The sequence below is a fragment of the Leptodactylus fuscus genome, chromosome 1 (assembly GCF_031893055.1).
Source record: "Leptodactylus fuscus isolate aLepFus1 chromosome 1, aLepFus1.hap2, whole genome shotgun sequence".
NCBI classification, from domain to species: Eukaryota; Metazoa; Chordata; class Amphibia; order Anura; family Leptodactylidae; genus Leptodactylus; species Leptodactylus fuscus.
Genome location: NC_134265.1, coordinates 136,764,314 through 136,782,167, shown reverse-complemented (window position 1 = coordinate 136,782,167; position 17,854 = coordinate 136,764,314). Strand labels below are relative to the sequence as shown.

The 17,854-nt window shown below is 40.2% G+C and overlaps 1 protein-coding gene across 1 annotated transcript in view; it reads right to left on the bottom strand.

The window, feature by feature from the left end:
• Window positions 1-5,422: 5,422 nt before the first annotated feature.
• Window positions 5,423-17,854, bottom strand: part of AUH (AU RNA binding methylglutaconyl-CoA hydratase) — a 171,807-nt gene continuing 159,375 nt past the window's right edge. The window contains exons 8-10 of the mRNA XM_075277261.1: window positions 12,961-13,011; window positions 9,238-9,285; window positions 5,423-5,974 (exon numbers count right to left, since the gene is read on the bottom strand). Of these exons, the coding sequence (XP_075133362.1) occupies window positions 5,897-5,974; window positions 9,238-9,285; window positions 12,961-13,011 (177 nt within the window). The 3' untranslated portion in view covers window positions 5,423-5,896. The remainder of the gene's footprint in view (window positions 5,975-9,237; window positions 9,286-12,960; window positions 13,012-17,854) is intronic.

Genomic DNA, 17,854 nt, shown 5'->3' with positions numbered 1-17,854 from the left:
AAAAAGAATACCAATCCTATTTACACCCTAAGACCCTTCCCATGTAAGATGAAACACAGTTAGGTCAAGATCATTCACATGATAGGGTAAAGTCTCTATTATGCTCCCAAACAAATCACACATACGATGTCAAAGAAAGGGTGAAATATACACAATCTCCTAAATAGCGACGGAGGGAGCAAGTTCTCAGTAAATGTACCTGTCCCTTTTTTTTAAAATGGCAGAAAAAACACAATTTATACACTACAAGGAGTGCTCTAAAAATAGGCTAGAATCATCCCCCCAAAAATGGTCAGCTAAGGGTATGGCGAATAAAAGATCCTAGATGGTAACTCCTAGTGGTTCTACGTCTGCCCAGTATATTAGGGAGAATGATCTACAATCTGACTCTTCACTAACACAGGGGAAAAAGAGCTAGCAGGAGATGAGAAGTCTCGTATGCTAAAGTATAAAGTTTCTAAATAATGTCTCAACGCGTTTCGCTGTTTTCAATAAGCTCATCAAGAGACCAGTAACATAATTTGAAGTAGTATTAACACCCACAGATAAAGTTGCGTTAAAACCCGCAGTTCCCGGGACCCTGATGGTGGGTCCTGGTACTTAGAAAGGCCGAGTTTTGCAACCAAATATTAAGTTTAGCGTGCCAGTAATTTTGTCCAGTCCATTGTTGGAGTTTTGCGTGAAATTATATAATTTTTAATTTTGTTTTTCTCTATGTTTTTGTGTTGTTCCAATACACACAAAGGAATAAACACGTGAATAACATAACATGTGTGACTGCAATAATTTTCTGGGAGAAATACTGCAATAAAAACAAATTATATAAAATTGGTAAATGTAATAATACAAAAAAAAAAAAAAAACATACAAAAACAGAGAGTTTATAACAGTGACTGCACAATGTACCAAAAAAAATTGATACATCTCACCCAGTCAGATCAATTATTGTATTTGCTTTAGTCATGGCAACACATAGCCACTGTGGCATAACAAAAACAGTGCATAGACCATCCACTGGACTCCATGGCCAGGCAATAAAATAGAAACAAGTGCCCAGTGCTGCAATAGACAATTAAAACTTCACTTTTGTTCCATTAACCCCTTCCCACTCTATGACAGATATGTTCGATGTGAGCATGGGCAAGTTTATTCATGGTGATTGCATGGGCGATGCCATTGTACCTATGCAATACACACAGCCCGTGTTCCTGCTGCAGTCCTAGGCTGGGTCTAATAAATTGAATGTCTGTGTTACACTGACATGTATAATACCCTGCAATACAGAAGTATTGCAGGCTATTATACTAGTGATCAATAGATCGCAGGAAGTAATCAAGAGATCGCAAGAACATTTTATAAAAAGTTTAATAAAAATATTATATATTTTAAAAAAAGAAAAAAAGTAAAAAAAAAAATAAAAAATCACAAAACATATTACAATTTTCCCGTCATTTTATAATAAAAATAAAATAACAAATCAGCACATAATTGGTATCACTATGTCCAAAACAACCTGCACTAAAAAAGCAGCATGTTGTTTAACCTGCACAATTGACATCATAAAAAATATTTTAAAAAAATACAAATTGATATTTTTTGTCGTGTCGTGTAATAAAAAATGATCAAAAAGGTAAATGCACCCCAAAAGAATACAGCTGAAAACTATCCTGCAAAAAATATGCCCCTAACATAGCTTGATCAAATGGAAGAATTGAAAAGTTAAAAAAGTTATAGCTCTTAGAATATGGCAGTGTAAAAACAAAATATTTAATTTTATAAAAGTCCCTTTATTGTGCAAAAGTAGTAAAACGCAAAAAATACTGTAATTGTACTGACCCACTGAATAAAGTTAGCTTGTCATTTTACCGTAGGGTGAGCAATGTAGACTCAAAAGTGCAAAAAAAAAAAAAAAATTTAATTCCCTTACACACACACACACACTTCTATTAATGCATGGTTCCATTTAAAAATATGACTTTCCTGAACAAAATCAATGGTCATGTCAGACAGGGATAGAACCCCCCCCCCTAAAAAAGTATACCTCATCCTAGAGGCCGAAGTAGGATGTCATTAAGGGGTTAGTTAAAAAGTGAAGTTCTAATTGCAATGATACAGTGCTGGATACACATTACATATTTCAATGACTGCACAATGACTTATCAAGAAAGTTGCAAAAACAAAAATATTAGGTCCTAGTGTGAAAAGAAGATTGCAAGGATTCAACACAAGACATCCATACAATCAGAAGAAACCAGATCAATCGATGGAAAATTGCACTAAAATATAAGGTTAACAAGCCAGGGCGGCGATATCTTATCACACATATTTGTGGTGCCAGAAATAACATCATTTTTACATATAACTTAAAGGGGCTCTATCAGCAAAAACCCCTGTCCCGTTTTAAAATAAAACTATAACAACATATATGTAAATCATAACTGAACGTGCACAGTGGGCGGTCGTGCACGATCCGATGTTATCTTCTGGCACGCCTACCTCTTTCTTCTTGCAGTGACGCCCTCTGGTCCTGGCTCTTCCACACTTTCAGCGTCCTCTTCTTCCGGCGTTATGGCTTCAAATCCCGCGCCTGCGTAGTAGTGCTTCCCTCCGGAGCGCTACTGCGCAGGCTTCAGCGCTCAGGATGCTCAGTTCCCCTTACAACTTCACGAGCGTACTGCTGAGGGAAGCACTACTACGCAGGTGCGGGATTTGAAGCCATAACGCCGGAAGAAGAGGACGCTGAAGGCGTCGAAGAGCCAGGACCAGAGGGCGTCACTGCAAGAAGAAAGAAGAGGTAGGCATGCCAGAAGATGACGTTGAATCTTGAATCACCGCCCAGTTTTATTTTAAAACGGGATGGGGGTTTAAAATAAGATTAGCGGTGCCTGAATAGACTTTTTAAAGGCTATTCACGCATATGTGAGGCTCATACAGCAAAATTTTGTGATAGAGCCCCTTTAATATTATTGATGGGTCGGACGATAATTGAGAAGGATAGAACTGACAGTTTTCATTTATGTGCGGTTTATTCGCATAGCCATCAAAATAAACTGTACTAAATCATAAGGAATGAAATGTCAACAAGTAAACTATAGCGGTAAATGGAAGGTTTTGTTGTTTTTCACTGTATAAAGTAGACATGTAATGTCTTTCACGACATGTTCACCGGATACCATATGTAAAATTAAGCCTTGGATCTGGTATCCTCTTAAGTAGTGATTCTCAACAGTGGAGCAAGAAGCCTTGAGCTTTCTGCTCCATCACTCAGGCATCCGCTAGTGTTAAAGTGTTCCATGGTATTTTATTTATTTGTCACAACTAAAGCGTGTGGGCCACTGGGGAGCATTACCTCTTGTCTGGGGGCCACCGGGGAGCACTATGTGTCTGGGGAGCTTTACTACTTACCTTGAGGCCAGGGGGCATCCTCCATCAGACCTGAGGCAGCATCTCATGGAAAAAACTAGGGGAGTGGGAAAGGGGATTTAATAAAAAAAAAAATAAAAAATTCAGCAGCTACTTATTGTGCCAATATTGTGCAATAAGCAGCTGCCAATATTTTTTACTCACCTGTCTACACTCCTCTTTTGGCCGCCCTCTGCTACCCACTTTAGGTGACAGTATTTACGCCATGACGCTGAAGAACGCTGGGACACTGTAGGCAGAATCCTGTTGTTCTTCAGTGTTGTGACGTAAGTGTAGCATTGCCTAGAGGAGGCAGTGGAGGGTGGCAAGGACAGGATAGGAGCATGGGCAAGGGAGTAAAAATTATCGGCCAATAATCTGTGTGTGGGTAAAAGGTGGGTCCTGCTGGTGGTTTGTTAAAAAACAAAAAAAATAAACAACTGTATGTGGCCTTTAAAAAAAAAAAGGGGGGTCATATACTGTGTGGGGGTAATAAAGGAGGTCATAAACTGTGTGGGGGCCATAAGTAGGGGGATCATATGCTGGGGGGGAAGGGGGGGGTAATGTTCTGTGTGGGATCATAAAAAGGTCAGATACTGTGTGAGGGCTATAAAATGGGGTCAGATACTGTGTGGGGGACACAAAAGGGGTTATATACTGGGGGGGGAGTATAAGTAAGGGGTTATATACCATGGAGGGGTCATAAAAAGTGGGGTTATATACCGTGTGGGGGGGGGCAATACAAAAGGAGGTCATATACAGTGTGTGTGTGTGTGTGTGTGTGTGAGAGGATCATATACTGTGTGGGTGGGAAAGGGTCATATACCATGTGGGGACCCAGAAAAAGGGGGTCATATATCGTGCTGTGGGTCAAAAAAGGGAGATGTATATTGTGTGGGGATAAAAAAAAAGGTTTGTTATACTATGTGGGGGTCAAATAAGGGAATTTATTCATCTGCCAATGGAGGTGCCCCGACATGCAACCAAAAATAGCTGGGTGGGTATCTTTTTTTTGGCAGCATGCGCCTTTCTATAGTTTACCCCAAGCAGCAGAGACGCCAAGTTCAGCCTCTGTAAATTGGGGGCCAATGGGGAACCATATACTGTGTGTTGGGTAACTAGGGAACATGATATTATATAGTGGCCGCTAAAAGAGCTTGGTGATGGTAAAATGTGACTTTATAATTGTCCAGGATGTGACGTATAGAATGGTCTAGCTTTAAGGGTGCATTCACACGGTGCAGCTGTGATATAGTTACGATTGCATTAAAACTGCATCAGAAAAATAAAAGCCTGCAGTTCTGACTGATGGTTTTTTTGTGTGGTTTTCTAAATCTACAAGTGAAAGAAATGTATAATCCAGTTGTAAATTCAAAAAGTGGACTAAAAAATCCCATCAAAAAATGTTTGTTTTTTTTTGTGTTTTGGCTAAAATTATTTGGTAGGGCTGCCCCGAGGATTTTATTTTCCCATATAGAGGCTATATAGAGATAAAGGACCTTAGATACAATTAGTTCAAAGACTGGGCAATATAGAATACAGTAAATAAAAAATCTGTTGTGTATGTAACAGTTCTTCCATAGGTTATCAAAGTTGTGAAAAGAAGTAAAACCAAGTGATGAGTTTCCTATATAACAGGAAATTATTTAGTATATTTAGTTTAACGCCTTCCCACGCTACGTATAGTCAATTTTCTGTGCCATAATCATATAATGCATTGATGTAGCAGACACAGCAACTGTGCCAGGTAATGGGTCTGGGACTAGAGTCAAAAAATACTGTAAATCTGACATATTAAACCCTCAGATTGCATGCTTACTTCTTTTACCCTCTTGCAAGTAGGAGTATCAATGGACTTGTAGATGCCATGTATACACAGACCGGAACAATGAAGCTAGTGTGAACCTAGCATCAGGCATGAGTTCAATACACTTCATACGACACATACTACACATTGGTTTAGTCAAGTGAATATTTACGATGAACTATAGTGAATAAGCCACAAAGCCAAACTTTCCAGTATAATAGATTTATTGGTTCATACATCTCAATTGTCTTCTTTACTGAAAATGCATTGTCATTGATATTATGAGTAGTCATTTCTATGGCTTTATTTCACATTACTTTGACATTCTATGTATACAGTTTCGTTACTGCTGAAGCAAAATAAAAGAAAACAAAGGGCTTGCCATTGTGCGTAGCTCCGAAACGTACGTGTTTGCTGCTGCGGTCTCTCACATTTCAAGTAACAGAACAGGCAAATGAATGACAGTGCATGTAGGCACAAGCTCTGTCAGAGACTATCAAAATGATCTGAAACACATACTTCAAACAGGTACATGTATGGGCATATTCCAGATGCCGTAATGCTTTCAATATTTACTTCAATTTCCATGGTTGTGAAATTCCACGAACTGAGGCGAGGAACAGAAAGAAGGTCCCCGTGACACTTCCCTTTCTACCCTATTCTTAGGAAAGGCACTAGTGTGCTTCCTTACTCTCCTTTGTAGCGTGGAGGCCTCTTTTCCTTAAATGCTAGTAAGCCTTCAATCCTATCCTTTGTTGGGATAACCTGTAAACAGAGCATAAAAAATAATACTTAAAGGCAATAATAAATAAAGGCAACAAACATGGCAAACCATAATACAGTATACCTGCTTACCACCGTATCAAACTAAGAACATGTGCATGATATTTAGATATTAGGCCACAGATTATGGAGAAAAGGGGGTCTTTTAGCAGTTTTAACCTTGTGGGTAGTGCACACACTATAATAAAGGTATACTTAAACAGGACACCAGGGTTCCTACTTCGTGCTCCCAGCAGCTCTGCATTTACAAAACTACTGACAGACTCCATGTGATTCAGGCAATCCTAATCTGCGGGGCTGGGTTCTGGTGACAGACTCCCTTTAAAGTAATATTCTTATCTAAAAACTAAAGAATGGAATACTAGTCTATCTGAGGTGGTCTACGGTAGGCGAGAGAATGGAAACTGATGAAAAGGCTGCTCTATGTTATCTCTGTTAACTCCCATAGGAGTAAACAGGTGTTGTGTAAATTGTCTATTATTGTGCTGACCTGTTTCAAGAAATCTCATTCACTTCTATGGGATTTACAGAAACAGCTTGGAACCAGAAGTCCTAGTCACTTCAAACAAACACATATTCCAGCCTTAAAGGGATTCTCTCATTAGAATACCCTTTTCAAACTAAATATACGTAGGAATAGCCTTAACAAGGACTTTTCATGGATTTGGGCACACGCGGTGTTAGATACCGCTGAAAAGCCGACAGCGCACTGAATTCAGCGCACTTTCAGCTTTCCCGATCTGTGCCCCGGGTGAAGAGCTATCGGTACCGTAGCTCTTCACAGTCAGAAGGGCGTTTCTGACACTCTGTCAGGAATGTCCTTCTGCACAGCAGCGCCCATCGCGCTGTACAGTGTGAGCAGGGAGGAACGTCCCCTCCCTCTGCTCACAGTGCTCGTCCATAGACGAGTATTATCAGGAGGGGAGGGGGGCGTTCCTCCCCGCTCACATAGTACAGCGCGATAGGCGCTGCTGTGCAGAAGGACATTCCTGACAGAGTGTCAGAAACACCCTTCTGACTGTGAAGAGCTACGGTACCGGTACCGGTAGCTCTTCACCCAGGGCACAGATCGGGAAAGCCGACAGTGCGCTGAATTCAGTGCACTATCGGCTTTCCAGCAGTATCTAACACCGCAAGTGCCCAAATCCATGAAAGGTCCTCTTTAAGAAAGGGTGTTCTTCTCTTACCTACTTTTAATGTAGATTTTGAGCCCCATATAGGGGCTCACAATCTACATTTTTCCCCATCAGTATGTCTTTGGAGTATGGGAGGAAATCCACGCAAACACGGGGAGAAAATACAAACTCCTTACAGATGTTGTCCTTGGCAGGATTTGAACCCAGGACTAACCACTGTGCCACCCTGTTGCCTCTTCTCTTACCTTTATTATTCTGATCCATGCTGCCGTTCCTGAGGAATTTCTTCTTTATTCCTTATGCAAATGAGTTTTCTTGCAACATTGGGGGCAGTCCCCAGTCGCTGCTTGAAAACTCTCCAGCGACAGCTTTTGTCTTCTTCACTGCCTCTTCTCTCATGCTCCTGTTCTTTTGGTCCAAAAGAGCTGACTGCGCATGTCCGTCAGCCATTTTCCTGTGGCCGAACGGGAGAGGCCACAAGAAAAAGGCTGACGGACATGAGCAGATGGCGATTTTCCTGTGGCTTCTCCCTTTCAGCTACAGGAAAATGTCTGATGGACATGCAAAGTTGGCACTTTTGGACCAAGAGAAGAGGACCGCAAGAGAGGAGGTGGAGGCGGTGAAGAAGACAGAGGCCGTCGCTGGAGAGTTTTCAAACTGGGGACACCCGTAGTGCTGTTTGAGTACAGGGGAACGCCCCCAGTGCTGCGAGAAAACTCATTTACATAAGGAAGAAAAAAGAAATTTCTCAGGAACGGTGACACAGATCAGAATAATAAAGGTAAGAGAAGAACAGCCTTTCTTAAGGTTATTCCTACATGTATTTATTGTAAAAAGGGTTTCTAATTATAGAATCCCTTTAAAGTATAAGGTAGACTCACAAGGGAAAACAATGAATATATGAGAAGTGACTAGTCCATGCACCAGAAAGGAAGATTATGAAAAATGTCTGGTCATTGCCATATAAAGGTTGAAAGAACATTACTAACATCATGATAACCAAATGTACGCTGCTGCCTGAACATAACAGTAACTACACTGTCATTTTACTCAAATACCACAGAACCAAGGAGCATCAGTTTGTATGAGTTTCCATCAAATCCAATTTCTCCAAGTTTGACATGACAGTATAGGACATTTGTTTTAACCTTCTTCTATCTGGAACCATTATCAGTATGAAGCTTTATCCTTAATGTAAGTGTACACCATATGCAAGATTTATCTAGACCTGTCACACACAAAGTCATATTAACGTATATATACAAACCTGTCACCAAAGACGACGGGCACATAAATCTGTATGTTCCACACTTGTGTCAAAAACAAGATCTTTAATAATGTAAGTGTCTGGGAATACCAGCGTATGAGTGACTGCTGACAAAGCGACAAGCAGCAAAAAAAATGAAATAAAATGCCACTTGTGATAAAATCGCACATATTTTACTTCTGTAAACAACAGCAATGCATATGGTGCGGAGCCCGAAATGAATGCTCAAATTAAAGTGCGGCCGTTTAGGAATCCTAAATTTAGCTAACTTGCATAAACACCATTTGCTGACTACTGTGTGGGAGGATTCACATTATAAAAACAATAACTCCTTCCGGTAGAAGAAATAAACAAACAAGAAATAAAACAATTAAGAACGCCCCTGCATGGAAGCACATCTGAAAATGTCAATACCCACTTCTTATAGCTTCTGAAGGAAGAAAATGTCACTCAGCTTTCTATCTGATATATCCTTGATACGGTTATCTTGTGGGGGTTAATGGTCTGAGCGTGTCAATGGGAAATTATTTATTCATTAATGTTTAGTTACAAAATCATTTCCAAAGAACACTTTAACTGGACTCAATAGGGACATGTTTTGGTAAATACTTGACAATTTACTTTGTGAAGGTGATTCCATTAATTCCTCACTAGGCCCATCTATGACAAACACAATGACAGAGTAGTACAGTTATATTGTGCTGACATTTTTATTACTTTGCCCATCGTACAATATATTTCATTTACTTGGAAATCCATAATAACCAAACCTATGTCTGTGATTCATAATGATGACCTTCCTGTTAGCTAACAAAGTGATTTCATCAAGCAGGAACACTCACCTGAGCATAGCATGCTTCTTCTATGGCTAAGCCTGTTGCCAAATCCACCTGCAATAAGAAAGCATTACTGGATTGACTGAGACATAGACTGTATTTTCTATAACAAAGTACTGCGTGACCCTAGTAAATGCACAATGGTCTATCCTAGGTTAGTCTGATATTTCTAAACTCTGATCTTTGAAGACAAAGTAAGCAGTTTAATCTTAGCTTATTCTTAAAGAGGGTCTAGCAGGTACAAATTGCCTCCCCTAACCAATATGCCATTTAGGGGCTTTTAATAGGAGTAGACTCTTTCCTTGTGTTGCCATTGATAGAGTAACGTAGAGATAATCCTCTTTTTATGGATACACAAATCAGCCTGCAAGTGCACCAGGGGCGGACTCCATTTGCCTTGAGACGGCTGCAAGTTACATAGTAGATGAGGTTGGATGAAGACCTCAGTCTATCAAGTTCAACCTATAAACCTACAATCCCCTACAGTGTTGATCCAGAGGAAGGCAAAAAAACCCCCATAGTACTCCAGATCTCTGGGATTGCCATTTTTAGCCTCTTCCTGTATCATAACTGTCTGAAGGCAAACGTGGCAAATCAGGCCCCGCTCCCAATGCCCTTGCAGGTTTATTTACATATCCATAAAAAGAAGATTAGCTCTACATTGCTTCACAAACATATGTCTCTACTTCTATTAGGCTACTACACAGCACTATTAACTTGGGGGGCATTTATGGTAGACTACCGGTTAAGGTCAGGAATCTGAAAGCTAGATTCAGGAAAAAGGGATAGTGGGGAAAAGAAGTGGGTGCTGGCTTGCACAAATACTAGGCACAAGTCTATTAAGCACTTTGTGGTCTGTTGGGCTGCCAGCATCAAAAAGAGGAGGAAATTGATCCAAGGAAAAATGGGTTGAACAACCTGACAAAAGAACCTTCTTAGGGATGAAATTTAATGTCCAATCTGTGAAAGTGATGAAGTCACTACCTTGGGAATCTTTACAAGGTAAGCTGTTACTGTATTTTTTTCTTGATTTATATTTAACCTATGAACACATCAACATTAAACTAAGTTGTCAACTGTCAGTGGATCCACTTATTTCTGTATTTAGAGACCCATCAAATAACCTTTTTTGTGAAAGGGACCGCCCAGCTCAACCCACTATCCTTTCAGTGACAGCTATCACTCAGGAAGAATTCCTTCTGGGCGGCAGTCAGCGGAGTTAATCTACAGCACAGAGAAGCCCGGGGAAGATAAGAAACCCTTTTATTTAATTTACATATGAATAAAATAGTGATTTGTGGAACAGCCGCAATGCTGAATAATAAAGACATATTTGGAAAGCGTGTAAAGGGCACTACAAGGTACTGGGATTACTTTGATTACGATTCTCCTGCTGACCGACTCGCTTTAAATAGGATGTGGCATCATAAATCTCTCTAAGACTGAACTACTACTGTTTCCACCATCTAACAGATCTGTCCCTGATATATCCATTGCAGTCTCAGGCCTTACTATAACTCCTAGGCAGCAGGCCCGCTGCCTCGGGGTCATGTTTGACGCAGACCTTTCCTTCACCCCTCATATTGAATCACTCGCACGTTCATGTCACCTCCACCTCAAAAATATCTCCAGAATACGCCCTTTCCTCACCAGAGATACACTAAAGACACTTATTGTCTCTCTGATTCATTCTCGCCTTGACTACTGTAACCCCTTACTAATCGGTCTTCCCCTCACTAAACTCTCCCCTCTACAATCTATTCTGAATGCAGCAGCCAGGCTCATCTACCAGGCTAGACGCTACAGCGATGCCTCCGGTCTGTGCCAGTCGCTACATTGGCTGCCCATTCAATATAGAATAAAATATAAAGTTATCACCCTCATCCACAAGGCTGTCCATAATGCTGCACCTCCCTACATTTCCTCCCTCATCTCTGTCTACCGCCCAACCCGTGTTCTCTGCTCACTCAATGACCTAACACTTACATCCTCTATTATCAGAACCTCCCACGCTCGTATACAAGACTTCTCCCGAGCTGCACCACTTCTCTGGAATGCTCTACCCCGGACAATCAGATTAACTCCCAATTTCTACAGTTTCAAACGCAAACTAAAGACGCATCTTTTCAGACAGGCCTATCACAATTCCTAATGCAAACCCTTCTTGATGCCTTTTCAGCCTAACATATTTGTCCATGCTCTATCCACATGTTAAAAGACACTACTAGTGACGGCCCATAAAGCTTTGTTTGTGTAATGGCTGCAACCTCTATTACAAAATTGTCTGAACACTGTATAAGCAATGCCGCTCCTCCTACCTCTTGTGTCATCCCCTCTACCTCATAGATTGTAAGCTCTTGTGAGCAGGGCCCTCAGTCCCATTGTGTGAAATGACGTTCTTTGTTTTGTATCTGTCTGTATCTGAACCCTACAAATTGTACAGTGCTGCGGAATATGTTGGCGGTATATAAATAAAATTTATTATTATTATTATTATTTCCACATGTACCACGGCCACTTGAAACAGCTGATTAGCAGGGGTACCAAAATTCAGCCCTCCACTGATCTGGTAACAATGGCCTATCCTAAGGATAGGCTGGCAAAATTTTCAACTAAGGAATTGGCTTCAAAAACTTTCAATTAAATGGAAAGCTACAGTAAGAACATTGAATATATATGTATCCACTCACATATAGACTGTCCCATCACTGATATTGGTCATCATAGCCACACAAAAATTAAAAATCATTTGCACGCTGTGCAGGGTACCCAACTCTATTCAAATACAATGGTAGCCAAGATCCAAAAGCATAAACATAGAGCAGGACAGGACTAAAGCCGGTTACAAACATATATATATATATATATATATATATAGAGGGCTACGAGGTAGAGAGATACTTTACATCAGTTAGAGACCCCAGAGTACAACAAGTCCCCAAAACTAACTCAGGGAGGTGAATGTCACAAATATATGCCCATCTCTATTAATGAAGCAGTTGGAGGCATTGTATTGTGTGGGGCCACTATGGAGCATTAAACTGTTTGGGATAACTGTGGAGCTTTATACTTTGAAGGGACACTGTGATGCATTACATTGTTTGTGGGATCAATGTATAGCATTACACTGTGTGGGGCCACTGTGGTGCATTGTACTGCGTAGGGCCACTGTGGAGCATTATACTGTGTAGGGCCACTGTGGAGCATTATACTGTGTGGGGCCACTATGGAGCTTTATATTGTGTAGAGCCACTGTGGAGCATTATACTCTGGGCGGAGCATTTTATACTGTGTGGAGACACTGAAATGCATTATACGATGTGAGGTACTGTGGAACATTATAATGTGTAGGGTCCAATGTGGAGATTTATGCTGAAGGGGCTCTTTCAAAGCATTTTATACTTTGTGAAGACACTGTGAAAAAAATGATATTGTGTGGGGGCACTGTGGAGCATAATATTGCATGGGGCTACTCTTGAACATTATACTGTGTGGAAACACTGTGGAGCATTAAACTGTGTGGGGGCAATGGGGAAAATTTTAAGCTGTGGAGACACTGTGTAGCATTATACTGGGTGTGGACATTTGTCTAGCTTTATACTGTGTAGGGCCACTGTGGATAATTATACCGTGTGGGGCCACTGTGGACACAAGCTGGACCCACTGGCCAAAAGTGGGTTCGGCCTTCAGAAAGTTTGGGACCCACTGCTTTACACAATAATAACTTACCTCAATGCCTTGGTTGATTGCTAATTTAGCCATTCTCATTGCAATTGGTCCCTAGGATTTCAGAAAAGTATAGCAATTATTAACATATTAGCGAGAAAACAGCAATATAACAGTTCTATACAACAAAAACATAACACATACTAGATCAGGTTCATGTGGTAGTATTGCAGGCTGAACATATTTACAGAAAGTACAGGGGTCGATTTCATTATTCGACTATTAATTACAAGTGGGAATGACGTGCAAACAATCACACAAGCAAAGCTGAGGCACTTTTAGGGGATTTTAAAGACCTTTTTGCACATGCAGCAGAATGGGTTTTTTTGATGATGTGCAGCAATTTTCCACAATCGACATTAATATGTAAAATATTGAAAACCATGATCGCAGTTTTCACATACAGCACAATGATCAAGGATTTCCATCGAAGCAAAGATAATAAAATACCTAAAACTGCTGCTATAAGTAAACTACAGTCATCAGTTCTAGGAAAATACAAATGTATTTAGGCTTTTGACATTCTTTGGGATCTAGAAGGGGTGCAGGTTTTGTTTTGTTTTTTTTTTGTTGCATTGCTTTCAGTGCTGCATGTGCAAAGCTAAGTTAGCCTAATCTCAATACACAAATTTCTAGCGAACAGTTTAAGGAGGTGTAAACTTTGAACTTTATCATTGTTGACTTGCTTTGAATATACAAAAAATCAGCAAGACGACCTAGAGTCTGTAGGGGTAAAGAAAGAGATTGTGCAGATGCTCCCTGTGTGTGTGATCTTTGTGCTTCTCTTGAAAATTCTGACCTCCACTTTTTCTACACTGATGTTTGTACAGAGAGAAGAAAGAACCTATAGCAAAGTCTAAAAAGAAGAGAAAAAACACACACACTTCATAGGAGTATATATAGAAGAGATCGAACACACACAGGCAGAAAAAGTGTACAGAGATCAGGGGCAGCGCTATAGCAGGTGCAGAGGTAGCAAGCACTACAGGGTCCTGGAGCCTGAGGGAAGGGGGGGGGGGTGTCAAAGGCCTCTCTGCAACATACAGTCCTATGAAAAAGTTTGGGCACCCCTATTAATCTTAATCATTTTTAGTTCTAAATATTTTGGTGTTTGCAACAGCCATTTCAGTTTGATATATCTAATAACTGATGGACACAGTAATATTTCAGGATTGAAATGAGGTTTATTGTACTAACAGAAAATGCGCAATATGCATTAAACCAAAATTTGACCGGTGCAAAAATATGGGCACCTCAACAGAAAAGTGACATTAATATTTAGTAGATCCTCCTTTTGCAAAGATAACAGCCTCTAGTCGCTTCCTGTAGCTTTTAATCAGTTCCTGGATCCTGGATGAAGGTATTTTGGACCATTTCTTTCTACAAAACAATTCAAGTTCAGTTAAGTTTGATGGTCGCCGAACATGGACAGCCCGCTCTCAAATGATCTGAAAACAAAGATTGTTCAACATAGTTGTTCAGGGGAAGGATACAAAACGTTGTCTCAGAGATTTAAGCTGTCAGTTTCCACTGTGAGGAACATAGTAAGGAAATGGAAGACCACAGGGACAGTTCTTGTTAAGCCCAGAAGTGGCAGGCCAAGAAAAATATCAGAAAGGCAGAGAAGAAGAATGGTGAGAACAGTCAAGGACAATTCACAGACCACCTCCAAAGAGCTGCAGCATCATCTTGCTGCAGATGGTGTCACTGTGCATCGGTCAACTATACAGCACACTTTGCACAAGGAGAAGCTGTATGGGAGAGTGATGAGAAAGAAGCCGTTTCTGCACGTACGCCACAAATAGAGTTGCCTGAGGTATGCAAAAGCACATTTGGAGAAGCCAACTTCATTTTGGAAACAAAGATTGAGTTGTTTGTTTAAAAAAAAGGCGTTATGCATGGCGTCCAAAAAGAAACAGCATTCCAAGAAAAACACTTGCTACCCACTGTAAAATTTGGTGGAGGTTCCATCATGCTTTGGGGCTGTGTGGCCAATGCCGGCACCGGGAATCTTGTTAAAGTTGAGGGTCGCATGGATTCCACTCAGTATCAGCAGATTCTTCAGAATAATGTTCAAGAATCAGTGACAAAGTTGAAGTTACGCCGGGGATGGATATTTCAGCAAGACAATGATCCAAAACACTGCTCCAAATCCTCAGGCATTCATGCAGAGGAACAATTACAATGTTCTGGAATGGCCATCCCAGTCCCCAGACCTGAATATCATTGAACATCTGTGGGATGATTTGAAGCGGGCTGTCCATGCTCGGCGACCATCTAACTTAACTGAACTTGAATTGTTTGTCCAAAATACCTTTATCCAGGATCCAGGAACTGATTAAAAGCTACAGGAAGCGACTAGAGGCTGTTATCTTTGCAAAAGGAGGATCTACTAAATATTAATGTCACTTTTCTGTTGAGGTGCCCATACTTTTGCACCGGTCAAATTTTGGTTTAATGCATATTGCACATTTTCTGTTAGTACAATAAACCTCATTTCAATCCTGAAATATTACTGTGTCCATCAGTTATTAGATATATCAAACTGAAATGGCTGTTGCAAATACCAAAATATTTAGAACTAAAAATGATTAAGATTAATAGGGGTGCCCAAACTTTTTCATAGGACTGTAGGACCACATCAGTATTATAGAAAGCACAATGTACATGGGGGCCCTACTACTGATTTTACATTGGGGCCCAGGAGATTCAAGTTAGGCAGGAGATTGAACAGGGGATGTAAATGAATGAAAAATCAGTACAAGAAAAAACATAGCAGCATCCTGAACACACACCACACATCTAGCATTTATTTCTCAGAGGGAAGCGTACAGCAGAAAAGTCTGACACTTAGGTGTGGGGATACACTTTGTGGTTCCGCACTTTGATATTTATAGAGACTGTTATAATATAGAATTAATAAAGGTTATGTTTTAGCTCTATTTGAGAGTTATATTCATTGAATTCAGAACAGTTGGGAGCAAATACATAGACAAACAAACTAGAAATGGCTCTAAAATACTGTTGGCACTGCTGAGACTGTGGGATCAAAATAAAATGCCCCACACATCTGCACTCCCTGTTTTAGCTATAGGATAAGTACCAGAATAGTATAGCCAACACAAAATGCTGTTTTACCTTTCTTAAAGGGGCTTTCCCATAAACATAACCATGAATGTTAAACATTTTTGCAAATATGATTAAATAAAAATGATGCAGTTTTAAAGAATTTTACTAAACATCTTAGCGTTGACAGCGTGTCTTGATCAGTTGCCAATGGATAAGACCATGCATGAAAGAACTTTCTATGGTCAGAAGATGAGCCATGACTTCCTTGCTGTGGCCAGATCACCACCATGTGTCCCTGCTTAATAACCTGTCCACAATAAGGAAACCTTGACAAGGCACAGACCATGAAAAGTCTCTGTGTTCATGGTCGTATCCACTGGCACCAAATCAAGTCAACAGACTGTCAACACTAAGGTTAAAGCAAATCTCTAAAACACGGTCAAATTTTTAACAACATATATTTGCAAACATGTTTAACTATTTATTGTCTACAAATCTAAATATGGTTATGTTCATGGGACTATCCCTTTATTTCTCTTATACGGTGAATGCCATAGCAAGAGGATAAAAAAATGGCCATCTGGTATAAATTTGGTATTGTTGTAATTGTGTGAAGGAAGCATATAAAAAAATTTGCGCAAATCTCCATTTTAATTTTTTCCCCTAACTTCCCAGTACATTCTATGGAATATTAAATGGTACCACTATGAAGTACGATTTAACCTGCGTAAACTGAAAACTATTGAAAAAATTGCTGTGACTGGAAGGGGTTAACACCGGAATAACCACCCCGCCACCCCTGCTTACCTTCTAAATTACATAGTTTACCAAAAATCTATATTTACAGAGATCGCTGGTGTGGTCATGTGACCACCAAAGGCACATTGTCCGATTTTCTGGAAACAGAATCAATACTAAACCACCCCTCACCCCATCAAACTTAACTGTTTTCCTGTCCAGATATTCTGGGCATGGGTCATCAATTGTTCTGGGCATGCCACTGCACATGCCATGACTCTGGCTCTATTGCAGAGATGTGGGCAGCCAGCAGATCTCAAGAAGAGGAGATATCAGCCACCCAGAATAAGTGACGTCCCGTGTCCAGAAGACAGGTAAATATAACGGGGTTGGCAGGTTAGTTAGAAAGGGATAGTAGAGAATGGGCTAGCTAGGAAAACAGGGCGTTGGTAAGAGTGAGAGAAGGAGGTGGTGTGAGTCAGCTCTGAGTGGCCCGAAGCATCATGGAAGTTGTAGGAAAACAGAACAGGAAGATACCCATGTAAACAAATGCAGAAGATACCAGGAGCTCCCAGAGTAACCCAGAAATCACTCAAAACACTGTTAAAGGTATTTGGTTGCACTTATTAACTTATTAATAGCACTAACAGATGATTTTTTGAGAATTTTTTTTTGTCTGGAAAACCCCTTTAATGGCACAGAAGCTGTGTATGCTACATCAATGTCATGGTTCCGTGTGTTTCTTGGTCACCACCCGTCCACAAAAAAATAATAAAAAAAATATATATATACACATCCTGGATAACCCCTTTAATGCACAAACTGAGCGGAATCCTTAATCTAAGGCTATATATAGCAAAACACAATAGAATAAAAAATTCAATGAAACCACAGTGTAGAAACATGTAACAAAAATGCATGTGGCTTTCGCTACTTTTCTGTTGTGTCTTGTATTTTTGCCTTCCCCATATATCTATTGGGAAAAAGCTGAATTTTTGCAGGTAAAATGAATACACCGACTTTTGATATGTGTTTCTGCAAATGGTGTGTTTTCCTGCAATCTATGGGTGATAGGAAATAAAATTTCATT